Source organism: Callithrix jacchus, chromosome 18, assembly GCF_049354715.1.
Source record: "Callithrix jacchus isolate 240 chromosome 18, calJac240_pri, whole genome shotgun sequence".
Classification (NCBI taxonomy): Eukaryota; Metazoa; Chordata; class Mammalia; order Primates; family Cebidae; genus Callithrix; species Callithrix jacchus.
In genome coordinates, this window is record NC_133519.1 from 16,872,258 (window position 1) to 16,887,916 (window position 15,659).

Sequence of the window (15,659 nt, forward strand, 5' to 3'; positions counted from 1 at the left end):
TTCATAAAATGTCTACCTGAAAGAACAAACTGACCTTTGCACTGTCACAGAATAAATAGGATCATGGAATGTTTCACGATTTACACAGCATTGTTATGTTTCATGCTGTATCCTGTTTGGGGCAGTTTAGAAAATGTCCTCCCTAATTCAAGACCAGCTTGGCCAATATGGTGAAACCCCGTCTCTATTAAAAAATTAGCCAGGCGTGGTGGCACGCACCTGTAATCCCAGCTACTTGGAAGGCTGAGGCAGGAGAATCACTTGAACCTGGGAGGTGGAGGCTGCAGTGAGCAGAGATCACACCACTGCACTCCAGCCATGGCAACAGAGTGAGACTCTGTTTAAAAAAAAGAAAGAAAGAAAATGTTCTCCCTGAGGCTGCATTGTGGTAGTGGGAGTGCTGTGATGGGAATGCATCCTTCAACCATCCCAACACCCACCACTACGCTATTACTCAGGGAGTCATTTGCTCTGGCACTCTGTTTTTATGCAGGGAAGATAGCATTCTCTCTGCAATACGGCAGTAAGGTTAAAGGCGTGAGCGATGAGGTCAAACTTCCGGTCTACCTCCACTTAGGCCGTGTGACCTTGGGCAAGTTACTGACTTTGCCTATAAACTGGAGGTAATAATCCTACCTACAAAACAGCTGTTGTGAGGACTCAGCAAGTTCATACACAGAAAGCAGGTACAACAGTGCCTGGTTCACAGAAAAATAATCCAAAGATTGACCTGTTACTACTTTACAAATGAGGCAACTGCAGCCTCGGGTTTGAGGAACAGGCTCCAGGTCATGGAGATTGGAGAAAGCCAGTGGCAGAGCTAAGACAGGAGCCCAGGACTCCATTACCTTTAAATCACACTCTAGAGCAGTCTGTGCTTGGCTCTAGTATCCTCACGTGGGCCAGGACTTTTGCTTATATTTAAAAAGCAAGCAAGGGCAGAAATGAGCCCTACAGTCAACTACTTCTTTCTTCTCTCTTTTTTTTTTTTACACTCAAGACTTGCCATCCAGTAACAGAGTCAACTATTTCTAACACTTGTTCTACAAACTAGGAAGCCAGGCCCAGAACAGTGCAGTGCCTTGCCTAAGGTCCCTCAGTGAGTGAGTGGTGGAGACTGACGCCCAGCCCTACACTGTCCCACCAGATTCTAGCCCTATCTACTGGGAGGCTTGGCTCCCCAGGGCCAGGAAGAACATGGCCCCCAGGCCACCTGGCAGCCAACTGGTCTGCTCCCAGAGCCACCACAGCCAGGCCTATGCAGCCAGTGTCAACAAGGGACCAGGCTCTTACACGAGGCATTACCATAGTCCCATTACCCCCAGCCGGAACTTGAACTGCAGCCAAGGACTGTAAACAGTGAACAACTAAACAGCAATGTGTTCACTGGGGTGTTGTTTATACACCTAGGGTCACCTGAAAACACCTGGTGTTTAAACTGAGATCTGCTTAGCTGCTTCTGCAGCAAAAGGAGAGGGAGCCTTTGCTCTCTGAGAGTTGATAAGAAACCTCAGACACTTCCCAGCAGGACTCCAAGGGTGGCCTAGGGGTGGAAACTGCTTTCAGGCCAAAGTGACAGATGAGAATCTTTAAGTCTAACCTTCCTGAGTGCCTATCCCAGGTTGGCTAACACCAACTAACTTTCCTCCTGCTTCACAAAGACCGTGGGCCCAAGAATAAGGCAGAAAAACAGAACCCCCCCGCCCCCCACCATAATAAACAGCTCCAGAAAAGTGGTCTAAAAGGTTGTCTGAGCTGCCCTCCACCAACTGTCCCTGTCCCCAGCCCACCCCACTCTCAGGGCTAGTTTTTCTGGTTGGACCCCAGAGCCCCAGTGGCAGGGCTGGAAAAGCCTCATAGACCTCCTGTCTACCCACTCCTCTTACAGATGGGGAGACGAGCCGACAGGGTGTGTCTTCTGAAGCAGCCGTCTCTAAAGCTGCCAGGACATAGTAGCCTGGGGCTGGGCACACACATGGGTGCACATGCAAGGGAGAAGGGGTGCACAGACACCTGGGTGGTAACTACACACAGACACACAAGCCAGAGTCTGGTTCCTGAACACGAGGCAGTCCTTCCAGCTGTCTTACCAGCCATGAGGGGCTTTGCTATAAAGAGGGGCTGGGTTCTGGATTTTTACACATGGGGAGGAGGTGGGATTTGGTGGGTATTTGCACTGGTGTCTGGTACCTAGCATGGTTCAACTCTAGGAGGCTTGGGGAAGGGGGAGAGGTTTATGGGTCTTTTGGTCCAGACTAAACTCTTCATAGGAATTGGCCTGACAAAATCATTCACATGTGAGAGAACCTGGGGAAGGCAGAGGTCTCTATCTGGAAACAGCCCAGGCTCCCCAGCCACATGAATGCTCTGGAACAAGGGGACAAGGAGGTTCCTCCTTGGCAAGTCCTTCCTAACACAGTGGCTCAGAGTTCAGGCAAGGATGGCTGAGTGTCACAGACTGTTTCTGGGCAGGTGTGAGTATGTGACACAGGCCAGGATGGTGCTGCGGACTCAGGACAGCCTGGGCACTGGGTGTCCTATCTGAATTCTTGTATCCAGAGGCCTTTCTCATGTCCTCAAGTGACTCTTTACCTTCAGATCCCACTCTCCAACTTTTCTCCCTCATCATTCTACCACCATGCCAAAATTAAACGAGAGACCCTCTTCCTCCCCCTCTGCCTTGCCCTGGAACCCCCAGTTGGCTTTCCCAAGAAGCTGGCAAACTGACCCTGACTGTGCTTTCTCTCTGGGCTCCTCAGCCTCCCTGTCTTTTCTCTCCCTCATTCCTTCATTCTCTTCCAGGAAGCCTTTCTGAACTGACCACGTTCCCTTCACCACTCCCCGGACCTGGAGCCTAGAGACTGGTCAGGCCGAAGCACCTGCTCACCTGCCCCTGTCCTGTCTTCTCCTCAGGCTGGAGGCTTTCTGAAGACAGGGGGTCCCTCCTCCATTAGGTACTATTTTTAAAACAGACAATGCTGGCCAGGCATGGTGGCTCACACCTGTAATCCCAGCACTCTGGTGGATCACTTGAGCTCAGGAGTTTGAGACCAGCCCAGACCACATGGTGAAACCCTGTCTCTACTAAAAATACAAAAATTAGCTGGGTATGGTGGCATGTGCCTGTAATCCCAGCTACTCAGGAGGCTGAGGCAGGAGAATCACTTGAACCCAGGAGGCGGAGGTTACAGTGAACCAAGGTCCCACCACTGTAATCTAGTCTGGGTGACAGAGCGAGACTCTCAAAAACAAAAAAAAAACCCCCGTCACAATGCCTAGTTAAATGTGGATTTCAGATGAAACAAAAGCATGATTTGTTAGCACAAGTATATCTTTGGTTCTGGGCACAGTTGGTAACAGCACTTTGGGAGAGTGAGGCAGGAGGACTGCTTCAAACTGGGAATTTGAGACTAGCCTAGACAACACACAGAGACCCTGTCTGTACAGAAAAATTTAAAATAAAGCCAGGTATGGGGTATGTGCCTGTACTCCCAACTACTCAGGAGGCTGAGGCAGGAGGATCACTTAAGTCCAGGAGTTCAAGGCTGTAGTGAGCTATGATGGCACCATTGCACTCCAGTCTGGGTGACAGAGTGAAACCCTGTCTCAAAACAAAAAAACAAAACCCCTAAAATTAAATATGCCGTTGGGACATACATTAGTAGAAGAATGTCTTTGGGACATATTGGTACTAAAAAACTACTTGTTTTATCTGAAATTTAAAGGCATTCTGTGCTTTTATTTGCTAAATCTGTTTACCATAATCAAGTGAGGGCTCCCCCAAATCAATGGCCCCCCTCAGCTGGGGCCTATCCAGGGGATATATAACATTTCTGCCTGGTCACTTGCCAGCCCCAAGCCCAAGTGCACACATGCACATGTCACATGAACACTCACCTGTGTTGTAGGCAGTGGGCATGGAAGAGAAGGGGAGGCCCTGGCTGAGTAAACTCGGCGTTGCCACAGAAACCACTGGGGTGGTGAGCGAATGGGTAGACTGGGAGACCCCAAGGCGCTGGGCATTGTTCTGCAGGAGAAAACCATCTGTCAGGTGGCGGCTGATAGGTGGGCAGCCTTATGCTGGCCCTCCATCCCAAGCCGAAGGTGGGGTCCCTGAATCCAAAGCCAAGGTGGGGTGCCTTAGCACGGAGGCCCCCCCAGACACACAAACACACATTGGTGCATTCACAGAGACACTCAGATCCACGGAGAGAAACATGCACACACACATTCACTGACACCAACACACGTGCAAAGATGAAAGCACGTGTGCCGGCCCTGTGGCCTCAGCCCCAACATTCGCCCAGCCTCCCAGTGCAGAGCGAGGGAAGGGAGACATCGTCCATCCCGTCCCTCAGGAGCCCACTCTCCATCCTTCACACTGCTGCACGCGCCCCGGCAGAGGCGTGCTGGCATCTGTGAGGGGAATGTGGGGCCTGGCGTGGCGTGTGCCTGCGCGTATGCACACACGTGTGTGGGGCTGTCAGCTCCATCTGCCGCTGAGTCACTTGTTTATTCCAACTCCACGCTGGGGCCGAAACTGCCGCCGTGTTGGCCGCCAAAGCCTGCCTGCCTTTTCCAGCCTCTCTGGCCTCCCGTCAGGGAGTTGGGGAGGGAGGAGCCCCCGCCCCACTCCTGGCTGGTGGTGAGTATGTAAGTGTGTGAGAGGAGGAAAATGAGCAGCTGTGCCTGCCTCTGAGTGCCCATGCCATGGGGTAAGTACAGGAGGGAGCATGGGGACACGAGGGAGGTGGGAAGCCCCACCAAGAAGGACAAGTCCAGCCTAGGCCTGGGCTTCGGCTTCCCCTGAAACACCGACTTCACCATCCAGCTGGCCTCCCTCCTAAGGAGGATCCTGTCCTAGATCCCAAGAATGCAGTGTGAGCCTGAGTGGAGTCAGAGGACTATGGGATCCAGTCCCCGTGTCCAAGGCCTAGTCTAGGCATCTGGGTGGGACCTCTTGAGTCTGGCCCACTCCCCCTTGCACACGTATATACACACAGAAGAAGGTGTGTCTGAATGAATGTAACACCACATGCAGACATTCACGTACACACAGGCACACACACGCATGTCTGACCTCTCACCCCCGCCCCCTATACCTCTGAATCCCACTTGGCACTAAGCACAGCTCCTGGCAACTAAGCAAAGAAACAGCAACAGTCCACAAACAGGCGAGAGGCCAAGGACGCACATGTACTTCATGCTGGGGGACTACAGAGCAATACCCAGAATTCAAAGCCACAGCAAACAGCTCATAGCCTCACTTACCAGATCTAAATGGTCCTCAGTCTGAGAGCAGAAACAAAACCAAGGGGATGTTCAGTCTCTGATCTCTGCCCTACACCACACCTCTGTCCCACAGCCATTCCATCCACCTCTCTGCATAAGAGTAGGATGGCTCTACCCAGCCTACAAAGGCAGAGCTCTTCACTGTCCTGACTGATTTCCAGAGCTGCTCCATCCCAATCTCCACCAGTTAGGAAATGCTCACCATCTAATCTCCATCCCTCCTGCTGAAGTGACAAATCCTTTCTATGATCTTCCCCATCACAGAACCTTCTCTCTCACCTCCTGTCCCTTTTTACTGCCTTTGGCTGATACTTCTTATGTTGCAACCTCTTAAAAGGCCCTCTGGGAAGAGCGAGCTCATAAAAAGCCATGCTTCCATGATCCCTCTTGGGAAGTCCTAACTGCTGGCTAGCCTTCATCTCTTCCGCTAGAGGTCTGCTCTTTCCCCTGTCCCTACTCTTCCATTCCCCAGCCCCTGCCCTTGGCCCAGACACCCACTTACCAAGTGATGCATTAACCCCTTTCCTGCCTGGGAAGTGATGACTCGAAGGTCGGGCTTGCGGCTGGGGGCTCCAAGCTGGGTGCTGTGGGTGGGCGGGGGTGGAGACTTGGCAGGGATGACCTTGTTTAGGCTGTTGCCATTGGCCACAGGGAGGAGGCCAGGCGAAGCCCGGGCACTGACGTAGCCATTCCCTGGAGAAGTGACAACACGAGGGTAAAAGGAAAAACATGGGCCTACCCTTCATCCCTGTTAACTTCCCCACACCAATACTCCTGTCACCCGGAACCTCTCAAAGCCATGCTTAAGGCTTTGAGTGGGGGCTGAGCTATCGGATGTTCCCCAAATACTTCATGTCTTGGGAATAATGGGAGGCGAGTACCCCTTACTCCTGAATCTTTAGGTTCATTCCTCTAACTGCAAGCTACATGTGATGGGGCTTGGTGACGGGACTCAGGTCAGTGGGAAGAAGTGAAAAGCAACCACTGCCTCTAGGCTCTGTGATGACCAAGCCTCTCCCTGTCCTCTCTGTTCTTTGGTCTTCACAGGCAGGAAGTCTAGCATTTTCAGATCCCACAGTCTGCCCCAGACAGGACCCACCATGACCCGGATGTGGAAGGGGTGGCAGCCTGGAATCCGGGCCTCAGTGAGAAGCCTGGTCACCATGACAAATCAACAACCGCTCAGACTGCTCCACGTGCTGTGACAGTGGTCGATGTGATTTGGATCAACATGTGACAAGCTGCCCACAGCTTGGGGGAAACAGGCCATTCACTGTTGGTGATGGTATTATTGGCGCTGGGAGACAGATAACAGAGCCACCACCATAATTAGCCTGGTAATAACAAATGTAATAACTATCTTTTATATCTGCTCCACACTCTACAACCCACACAAGTCTTTCACACATGTATTATCTTATTTAATCCTCACATTAACTCTGCAAGACAGACAGGACATTAGCCCTGTTCACAGAAGAGGAAACTAGAGCCTGCTTGGGAGAAGTGTAACGACTTGCCCAGGGCCACACTGCTGGCTGGAGGCCAAGCAAGGGCTCTCGGCCACTTTCCGCATGCTGGACTTTTGTATCACTGCTCCCTTAAGGTCTACAAGCATTTCTCTGGCCCTCTCCTTGAAGGAGACATATTCACTGCTCCTTTAATTTCCTGACTCTATGACCCAATTATCACCAGGGAGGGATTACATAGTACCCCCAAATGGGGTATGCTGAGGTATACCCCCAAATGGGGCTGGGGTATGCCGAGGTCCAAGGATGTGAGGGGGACTGCAGTCGGAAATGCCTCCTTGCTCTGTCCCCTAAGAGCACGCTGCTGCCCTGGAAGCGTGTGCCAGCCTCCATCCCAATTCCCGGATCACTCTGGGAATGGCAGGAATGTCAGGGTGACGTCAATTGTGACATTCGAAGTCACAGTCACCCAGCCGGACAACAGCACAGGGCAAGAGGGGCTGTTGCTGCCAGGCAGCCTTTCTTCTGTGGCTTTTTGAGATGGAGTTTCACTCTTGTTGCCCAGCCTGGAGTGCAAGGGTGTGATCTCAGCTCACTGTAACCTCCACCTCCTGGGTACAAGCGATTCTCCTTCCTCAGCCTCCCAAGTAGCTAGGATGCGTACCATGCCTCGCTAATTTTGTATTTTTAGTAGAGATGGGGTTTCTCCATGTTGGTCAGGCTGGTCTCAAACTCCTGATCTCAGGTGATCCATCTGCCTCGGCCTCCCAAAGTGCTGGGATTACAGGCATGAGCCACTGTGCCCAGCTGCTTCTGTGGCTTATGTATGTGTGCTCACATGTGCACATCTAACATCTGGGTACTTCTGTCAGAGGGAGAATGCACGTGTGTGTGTGAGTGCCTGTGTGAGTGTCTATGTGAGTCTGCCCCTATCGTTTGTCTAGGCAATGCCTGGCATTCTCATCCTTCAGATCCCAACCAGATACTCGCACTCAACTGTAAAAAAACTTGGGTCTTCCCCTCCAACTAGAAATGCTGGCCCATTTTCTCACGGTTTGCTCAGAATTCTCTGAGCCTCCATCTCTGCCGATCATCCACACCAATCATTGCTACAGAAAACAAAATCCAGGGGCTTAAAAATGTCTGACTCGTCCTCCAGTTCTGGCCCTGGGATCTTCCTCTCATCTAGGTTCCTTCCTGGTCCTTGGACCCCCTGTTGCCACTGAGCAGTTACCCTTCCCCACCTCCAGGTAGAAGGATGGCTGCACTCACCAACAGGGCTGGGGCAGGCTCCGTTAGCACTGTTCAGGTCACCCCCCAGCATGGCCCCTGGAGGAAAAACAGAACCAGGATGAGCTGACAGCACTCCCCCTTTGACAGTGAGTCTTGGGGACTGAACACAAAGAGGGGACCCCAGGAGGAGGAAGAGTCATATTCCCTTCCCTCAGGAGCCACACAAATGGGGGGATGCTGTGGTAGGTGAAGAGAGATACTCGCCACTGAAAATGGAACCCCAAAGACCCCATCACATCTCATTTCCACCTCACGTGCCCATCTACCAGCCCACTCACCTGCACTAGCTGGCCGCTGGGGCAGGCCAGGAGACACACTGTTCCTCTGTAGTGCTGGCTGCTGGGGGGACAGGAGCCGCGGGTCTGTGAGGGATGATGTCACCAGGGAAGGGGTGACCAGGGAGCCGCTGGGATTGCTGAACTGCAGTGAGCTCTGATTGGACACGGGCACCGTGACAGGCATGGCAAAGTTGGGGGCCGGGACAGCTGACTAGACAGAAAGATGGAGGGGCAGGATCAGGCCAGGTTGACTCCTTCCATGGAGCCCACTTTTCCTGGGAGGGCAGGCAAGGGTTCTTCTCATTTCTGGGCTACACATCCTGGGGCCAGCAGCTCAAGCTCCCTGCCCGGTGCCCTTGCAGAGTCCTGCCCGCCACTCCCACCAAGGAAGAACTCTGAGACCTTTTCTGGCCCAGAGAATGAGAAGAGGGCTCTCTGCTCACTGCAGACAGGACCAGGGACACCCCCTAGTGGAGGTGGGTTAGTCCTCAGCCAGGCAGGACACACGGGGAGCAGGTTAGACGTCCTGAGAACAGACCCAAATTCACACACACAGAGCTGTTAAAGGCTTGTGCCATGGGTCGGGACATCACTTCACTTGCAGTCTCTCACCCATCTGGCCAGCTGCAGCGAGAGCCCACCCCCACCTCACTGCCTTCCCCTTCAGCAGTTCTGCTTTCCCTACACAAGACTGAGCGTCTCCGCTTGGGCTATCAGAGCAGGCCCAGGCGGGCCTCTCCCCCAAAAAGCATCTGGACAAAGAGCACACTCCACTTTCCTGTCCTCTAAGGATCTCATGTCATCTACACACTTCTTGCTGGAGAGGGGGACACTCCAGCCTCTCCAACTTATGCTCCATTCCAGTTGAGTCTCAGCAAGGGATGCAGGTTTATCATGACCAAGGTGAGAGGTTCCTTAGTGGTCACTGGGAACCCGAGCATGGCTCAGAGCAGAGCACCCATCGGGGCAGCCGAGAGCCAGGGCGCGAAGCCACACCATGCACCACAGGGAGGCTCTGCTCCATGCGACTACTCACGGCCAGTCTATAACTCTGCATCATTTTATCAAACTCCTCGTCTATCTTTTTATATTTCTCTTCCGTCTGGGGGGTCAGGGCAAACACCTCGTCCACCTCAGGGCTCTCACATTCCCTGTGCTTCTTGTGCAGCGCCTGGGGGGAAGGGGCCGGAAGGGGGGGCCGACAGAGACAGAGTGAGTGGGGCTCACCCCATAGCGCCGGAAGAGCCCGTCGAGCTCCTCGCTGGCGCGCCGGTACTTGTCCTCCAGCAGGGGGCTCTGTTCCAGCGAGTCCTCCCCGTCGGGCTCCGGGCTGTCGCAGCCGTTGAAGCCCTTCTTCCTCAGGGTCTGTAACCGCACCACTGCCATCAGCTGGGTGAAAGTCCTTCCAGCCCCTCCCTAAGGGCCCCCTACTCTTCCCCACCCTCCTTCCTCAGGGTTCCCAGCATCTCCCTGGCCCCTCCCTCAATGTCACCTGCCCCTCCCCACTGACAGTGCCTCCTGGGGCACTGTGGGAAGATGGGCTTGGTGGGAGCCATCGGAACACGGAGAACAAGGCTGGAAGGTGGGCCTAACCTGCGGGTGCACTTGGCAGGGAGACATGTACTTCCAAAGGGACAGGCAGGGAGGGGGTTTCCAGGGGATGGGCTAAGGGGCTGGTGCCCTGGGCCAGTCCCTGCCTGACTGCCCTGCGGTGAACCCTGGCCAGAAGGCACTGAGTTCTCCAGGGGGAGGGAGGTAGGGGACTCTGCTAGAAGAAGAGGAGGGAGAGAGAAACAGATGGAGACAGCACGTAGAATGGGATGTGGAAAAGGAAAGGGGGATGAACATGGACCGAGTCCCTACTGTGACCACCCCATACTCCGGTGGAGGCACAGCTCATACTCCGGTGGAGGCACAGCTGGGGGGTCTGCAGTACATCCCAAAGCTGCCTTCTTCATGCTCAAAATATCTCTACAGCTACTTGCTTTGTCTTTAAAATGAATGCAAATTTTACCTTCCAGTCTACAGTCAATCTGTCTTGTCCAACATAAAAATAAGGGACTTTCCTACAAATCTGAGTAGGTCTGTGGCTTCCCGGACACCCTCTTCATCAGCACAAGTTGGGTACCCCCAAGGTGCACACACCTCAGTGTGAGAAGCAGGGACATTCAATTCACACAGCACCCTTCAAAGCCAGCCTTGGCCCCGTTTTGTGGAGCTGGGCACCAAGGTTCGGGAAGGCCTAAGCACCTGCCCAAGGCCATATGGCCAGTAAAGGTCAGAGCTGAATTCCAAGGCCTATGTCCTTCAACAGTTCACAATGTTGGCTCTCTTTGAAACAGAAAATAGAACCACCGGGCCCACAAACAGACAGAGACAGCAGGAGAGATGGAAACAAAGAAGGAGATTTAAAAAAGGAAGAGGCAGGTGCAGGAGCACACCAAAAGATGGAGAAGGGGGAAAAGAGAGAGAGAGAGAAAGACAGGATGCAAGAAGGCTGGGCAGAGATGTTACATCACGCCGGACGACAGAAAACAGACTCTCGGAGAGGGCAGGATGGGTGTGGGCTGGCAGCTTGGCACTGGCCTGTTCACCTGAACTGCCCTTCCTTCCTCCTCAGGCCCTGGGTTTGTGTGACAGGAGGAGGGTTTGTATGTGTGTGCACACAGGTGAGGGGCTACAGGGGCATGTATACTGGTGTGTGTGCACAGGCAGGTCTGCGTGTACACACAGCACGTCCACGTGGATGCAGGCAGGGGTGTCCCGGTGCCGGTGTGTGTGGCCCACCTCGATGATGTCCGCGTTGGTGCGGCTCTCGTGCGGCTCGTTGTACTCCGTGTACTTGAGCAGCACCTTGTCCATGTCGGTGCTGGCGTACTGGAACAGCTTGTTGGAGTGGTTGAAGATGATGAGTGCGATCTCGCAGTCGCACAGCACGCTCAGCTCATACGCCTTCTTCATCAGGCCGAACTTCCGCTTGGTGAAAGTCACCTGCAGAGAAGGATGAGTGGGCAGCCAGGTCTGCCTCAGTCAAGGCCTGATTGGGAGTCCCAGCCTACAGATGGCTGGACATAGCCCCTGCCCTCAGGAGCCCCCATTCTCAGGGTGACACAGCCCTTGGTCTCAGGAGTCCCTGGTTTGGGGAAGGACCAGGCTAGTACTTGTAAGAGATACAGCCCAGAGCCCACTCACTGAAGGGGCAGGATTCAGGTGGATAAACTCCATGCCTCTATGCTGGAGGCTATGAAGAGGTCAGTGGAGAAGAAGAGGGGAAGCTTTCCTGTTGGGAAAGGGGGAGTGCCTTAGGTTGACCTAAGGCTTGCATACGGAGAACACAGGCTCATCTGGCTACAGCAGCAGATGAGCCTTGGAGTCCTGGGACAGTTTCAAGAGCTGCAAAGAGGTTGGGGTTCCTCTTCTCCCCATCTTCCTTCCCCTTCTGTAATAGCTTATGGAGTTTCCCCCTCTTCCACAAGCCCTCTTGGAATGCCTGGAAGGAGCCCAGGCGAGGCCCGAGCCCTGCCCTCACCCACTTCGTGTGGCTCTAGGACTTCCCTACCTGTCGGTTCCGCTCATCGGTGATTCGCTGGATCTGAATCTTTTTCCTCCCCATCTTCTCCGGGGGTCCTCAGTGCTACGGAGGGGAGGGGCTTGCTGGGTGGTGGGTCTCGGCACACCTTACACTGTGCTCATGAACAGTCTGGGAACAGTGCTCAGTTCATGGTCTGCAGGATACCTTCTGCACAGCCTCCTGGAAGGGGAGGGTCATGAGAGGACGCTGAGCCCCCACAACCCCCAGACCTGCTCCTTGGGCACAGAGGCCAGGCTCACCGCACCCCTGTGAGAGGCTAGCAGCATCTGAGCTCCACCCTCAAAATGAGGCAATGCTGTCTGCCTGAGGCGGTGGTATGCCACAGCCAGGCATAAGTTGGAGCTCACACCAAGGCCCAGGCTCTTTCCCCTTGGTCACTGCTGTCCTCAGGCTCCAGGTCAGAGTAAGTGACCTCCTGGCTTCCAAGGGTCTGGCGCTTAGGGAATATCCCATGGCCCATTCTTCTCTCTAGAACCCGCCTGTAGCACAGACACCGGGGTGCTCCAGCTGCTCCTCTGGCCTGGAAGGATGGTTCCCATTCTGGAGCTTGGAGTGCAGACAATGCTGAGAACATCTGCCCAGTGAGTGAACAAGCATGGTGTACCTGGTGCCGGGATGGGTGTCTCTGGTGCCCCTGGCTCAAGAACATGTCGGAGCAGGTCTAGAGCAGTGAGTCTCATACCAGCTCATGGTATGAGAGGAACTCTGGGGCCTGGAGTCCTGTAGTGCAGCTTGGGGTCGTGGCACCCACATCTCCCTTCAACTCAGTGAACTGAAGCCTAAGGTTTATTTTTATTTTTATAAGCCTAGTCGAGTGCAGTAGTGAGAAAAGAGGAAAAAGTTGAACAAGGAGTTGGATCTGTAACTGACTGTGAGCAATCAATTGAGCTAACTCGCTACCTTTGGACACACCCAGCCTAAGATTTTTGTTTGAGAAAAGAGTTATGCACTCAAAACAATGAAATCATTCCTCTAGACCAGGAGACAGAAATTTTGGGGCCAGAGAGTAAATATTTCAGGCTTTGCAGACCATACAGTCTCTGTTGTAACTACTCAACTCTGTCATTGTACCATGAAAGCAACAGACAGCAACGCACTAATGAATGAGCACGAGCGTGGCTGTGATCCAATACAACTACATTCGCAAAAATGGGCACGGGGCAGATTTGGTTCACAGGCCATAGTTTGCTGATTCCTGCTCTAGAGGTATGGGCCACATCTAGAACCCAAGCTCAGTCTAAGAGTAGTGCTTCCCAACCTTGTACATCTTGAAGCACAGAGAAAACACAGGGCCAAATGATATACACTGGGGAGGCCACTGGCAGCCAGGAGGATGGAGGCAGCAGGCAGAGAACTTGCTATCTCGGTACACCTGTAACTCCCTCACAGCCCACTAGTTCAATAGCTCCATGCTAAAAAGCCAGGATGAGGAACAGCCCCTGCACTGCACAACTCCAGGAGGCACCACAGGATGACAGGAGGCTCAGGGATGGCGGCACAGCCTGAGCCAGCAAAGGTGCATGCTCTCCGGTGTGGGCAGTGCCTACACAGGCTGGGTGGGTCCTCAAGGACTAGAAGGGCCCAGGATGGGATGGAGGCACGGAATGACTTCAGGGTCCCTCCAGCAATGATTCCTTGCATCAAAAGTGGAGTTTTCTTTTTTTCTGAAAAAAATTTTTTTTTCTTTTAAAAGATGGGGTTTCACCATGATGGCCAGGCTGGTCTTGAACTCCTGACGTCAACTGATCCACCCACCTCAGCCTCCCAAAGTGCTAGGATTACAGGTGTGAGCCACCGCGCCCGGCCCAAAAGTGGAGCTTTCTGTAAGATGTTGGAGAGGACAGTGAACTGAGGCCTGTGCTTTCTAACATCACTCTATTTGGGTCCTGGGAGGAGCCTGGACCAGAAAAGGCAAGCCCTCCCCTCCAGAGCTCCCTTTCCATAGAGCCCTATGCTCAGAGACTCTACTGCAGAGTCTAGGGATGTAGACCCCAGCCACTATTCTGATCCCCTGCACCCCACCGCCCACTACCTGGGTAGAGGTGTTTGATGACGGAGAACAACTCCTACCTCTACCCCCAGCTCCCACTGCCAATGGCTGTTGAGTTTCCCTGGAGCCTTTCCAGCCCCATTCAACACAGCCCCTATGGTACCACAGTAGATGCTAAAGTTCAGCCTTGGTCTCTTGGTCATGAGGGAAGGGGGAGAGGGAAGATAAGGAATCTATGAATTTGGGAGGAGCTGGGAATACCGGCCCCATTACCAAGACTGCTCCCCAGCCTGGCTGGAGAGTTTCTGCTTTGCCTGGATATCTACAGAAAACAATCAAATGCATTGCTCTTCAAATGACTCCTTACCCTTATTTTTTTTGTTGTTGTTGTTGTTTTTGTTTTAAGATAGGGTCTTGCTCTATTGCCCAGGCTGGAGTGCACAATCACAGCTCACTGCAGCTTCAACCTTCCGGCCTCAGCCTCCCAAGTAGATGAGAACACAGGTATGTGCCACCATATCCAGATAATTTAATACATTTTTTTTTTAGTAGATACAGGGTGTGGCTATGTTGCTTAGGCTGGCAAGTGATCCTCCTGCTTCCATCTCCCAAGTAGCTGGGACCATGAGTGTGTACCACCATGCCCAGCTAATTTTTTGACTTTTGTAGAGGCAGGGTCTCCTCCTATGTTGCCCAGGATGGTCTTGAACTCCTGGGCTCAAGCAATCCTCCCGCCTCAGCCTCCCAAAGTGCTGGGATTACAGGTGTGAGCCACCTGTCCGGCCTCCTCCCTTCTTCCTTGTCCTTGAAGTGCTCCATGGGCCCTGGCCCTCCTACTGGTACCCCATGCACACGCTGGGACAAGAGCAACACCAGCCTAGCCAATCCTGAGTGGCCCAGCAGACATCTGAGCTCCAAACCAGCTCCAGAGACCCCATTTCTCACCTGTGACCCCAATGTCTGCCAGGTTCCCATTGCAAAGGCTCCAGCCCAGGGATTTCAGCTCCCCTGCTTCCTGGTGGAATCCAAAGACCGTGCTTTCTAGAGCTACAGTGGTGGGGGCTTTGGCAGGGAAGGTAAGGAAGGGGACACAGAGGGTAAGGGGAGGGGCTACAAATAGTTGGCTTTTTAAATGGGATTCTCTGGCCTACCCTTGAAAACCCAATCTAGACTGGTAAATGCAGGAACTGCTGGGCTCCTCTAGCTCGTGCATCTACCTTCCCTCTCTCCCCTTTACTATCTCCTTTGCACCGCCTTTTGTTCATAAACAAATTCTTGCTGAGATATAACCTCTGTCAGCTTATGACCAATACTGCCTCTTCCTCCAAATTGGAAGAGAAGTTTTTCTTTGTTCTCATGACCCTCAGAAAAGTCACTGCTGCAATCTTTTTAGCACTTATCACAGTTGTGAATAATTAAGGTCTGTGCTTCTGGCTTCTCCATGAGACAGAAGTTTCATGAGGGCAGGAATCATATCTGTCTTTTTCACTACTCTATCTCCTATAGGGTGGAGCTCAGGAAATGTCTGTTGAAAAGAAGAAAATATGACTTCGTTGCTGTGATGCTGTGAGAAGTCCTTCTTGCAGTCTAACCTCTATCAGTCTTGCTGCAGTACCAGTTCCTCTCACTCTATCCTCTGTGGAGTTAGAACCCTTCCTCTCCTAACTGCCCCTTAAGATTTGGACACCATCCACCCTCCAACCACCCCTGCTATCCTAGTCCTCAACCCTCCCCACCCTAAGGTTGGC

The 15,659-nt window shown here is 53.1% G+C and overlaps 1 protein-coding gene across 6 annotated transcripts in view; it reads right to left on the bottom strand.

The window, feature by feature from the left end:
- MEF2D (myocyte enhancer factor 2D) overlaps positions 1-15,659 on the bottom strand; it is a 37,261-nt gene that overhangs the window by 8,015 nt on the left and 13,587 nt on the right. For 2 of the 6 annotated variants that reach the window (XM_035280139.3, XM_078355988.1), the window contains exons 2-9: positions 11,889-12,080; positions 11,117-11,320; positions 9,557-9,694; positions 8,330-8,540; positions 8,031-8,087; positions 5,795-5,985; positions 5,272-5,292; positions 3,898-4,027 (exon numbers count right to left, since the gene is read on the bottom strand). In XM_035280139.3, coding sequence (XP_035136030.1) covers positions 3,898-4,027; positions 5,272-5,292; positions 5,795-5,985; positions 8,031-8,087; positions 8,330-8,540; positions 9,557-9,694; positions 11,117-11,320; positions 11,889-11,942 — 1,006 coding nt within the window. In that variant the 5' untranslated portion in view covers positions 11,943-12,080. Of the gene's footprint in view, positions 1-3,897; positions 4,028-5,271; positions 5,293-5,794; positions 5,986-8,030; positions 8,088-8,329; positions 8,541-9,365; positions 9,501-9,556; positions 9,695-11,116; positions 11,321-11,888; positions 12,081-14,856; positions 14,974-15,659 lie in introns of all 6 variants that reach the window. The other 4 variants (XM_078355987.1, XM_035280140.3, XM_035280142.3 and 1 more) reach the window with 4 other exon arrangements.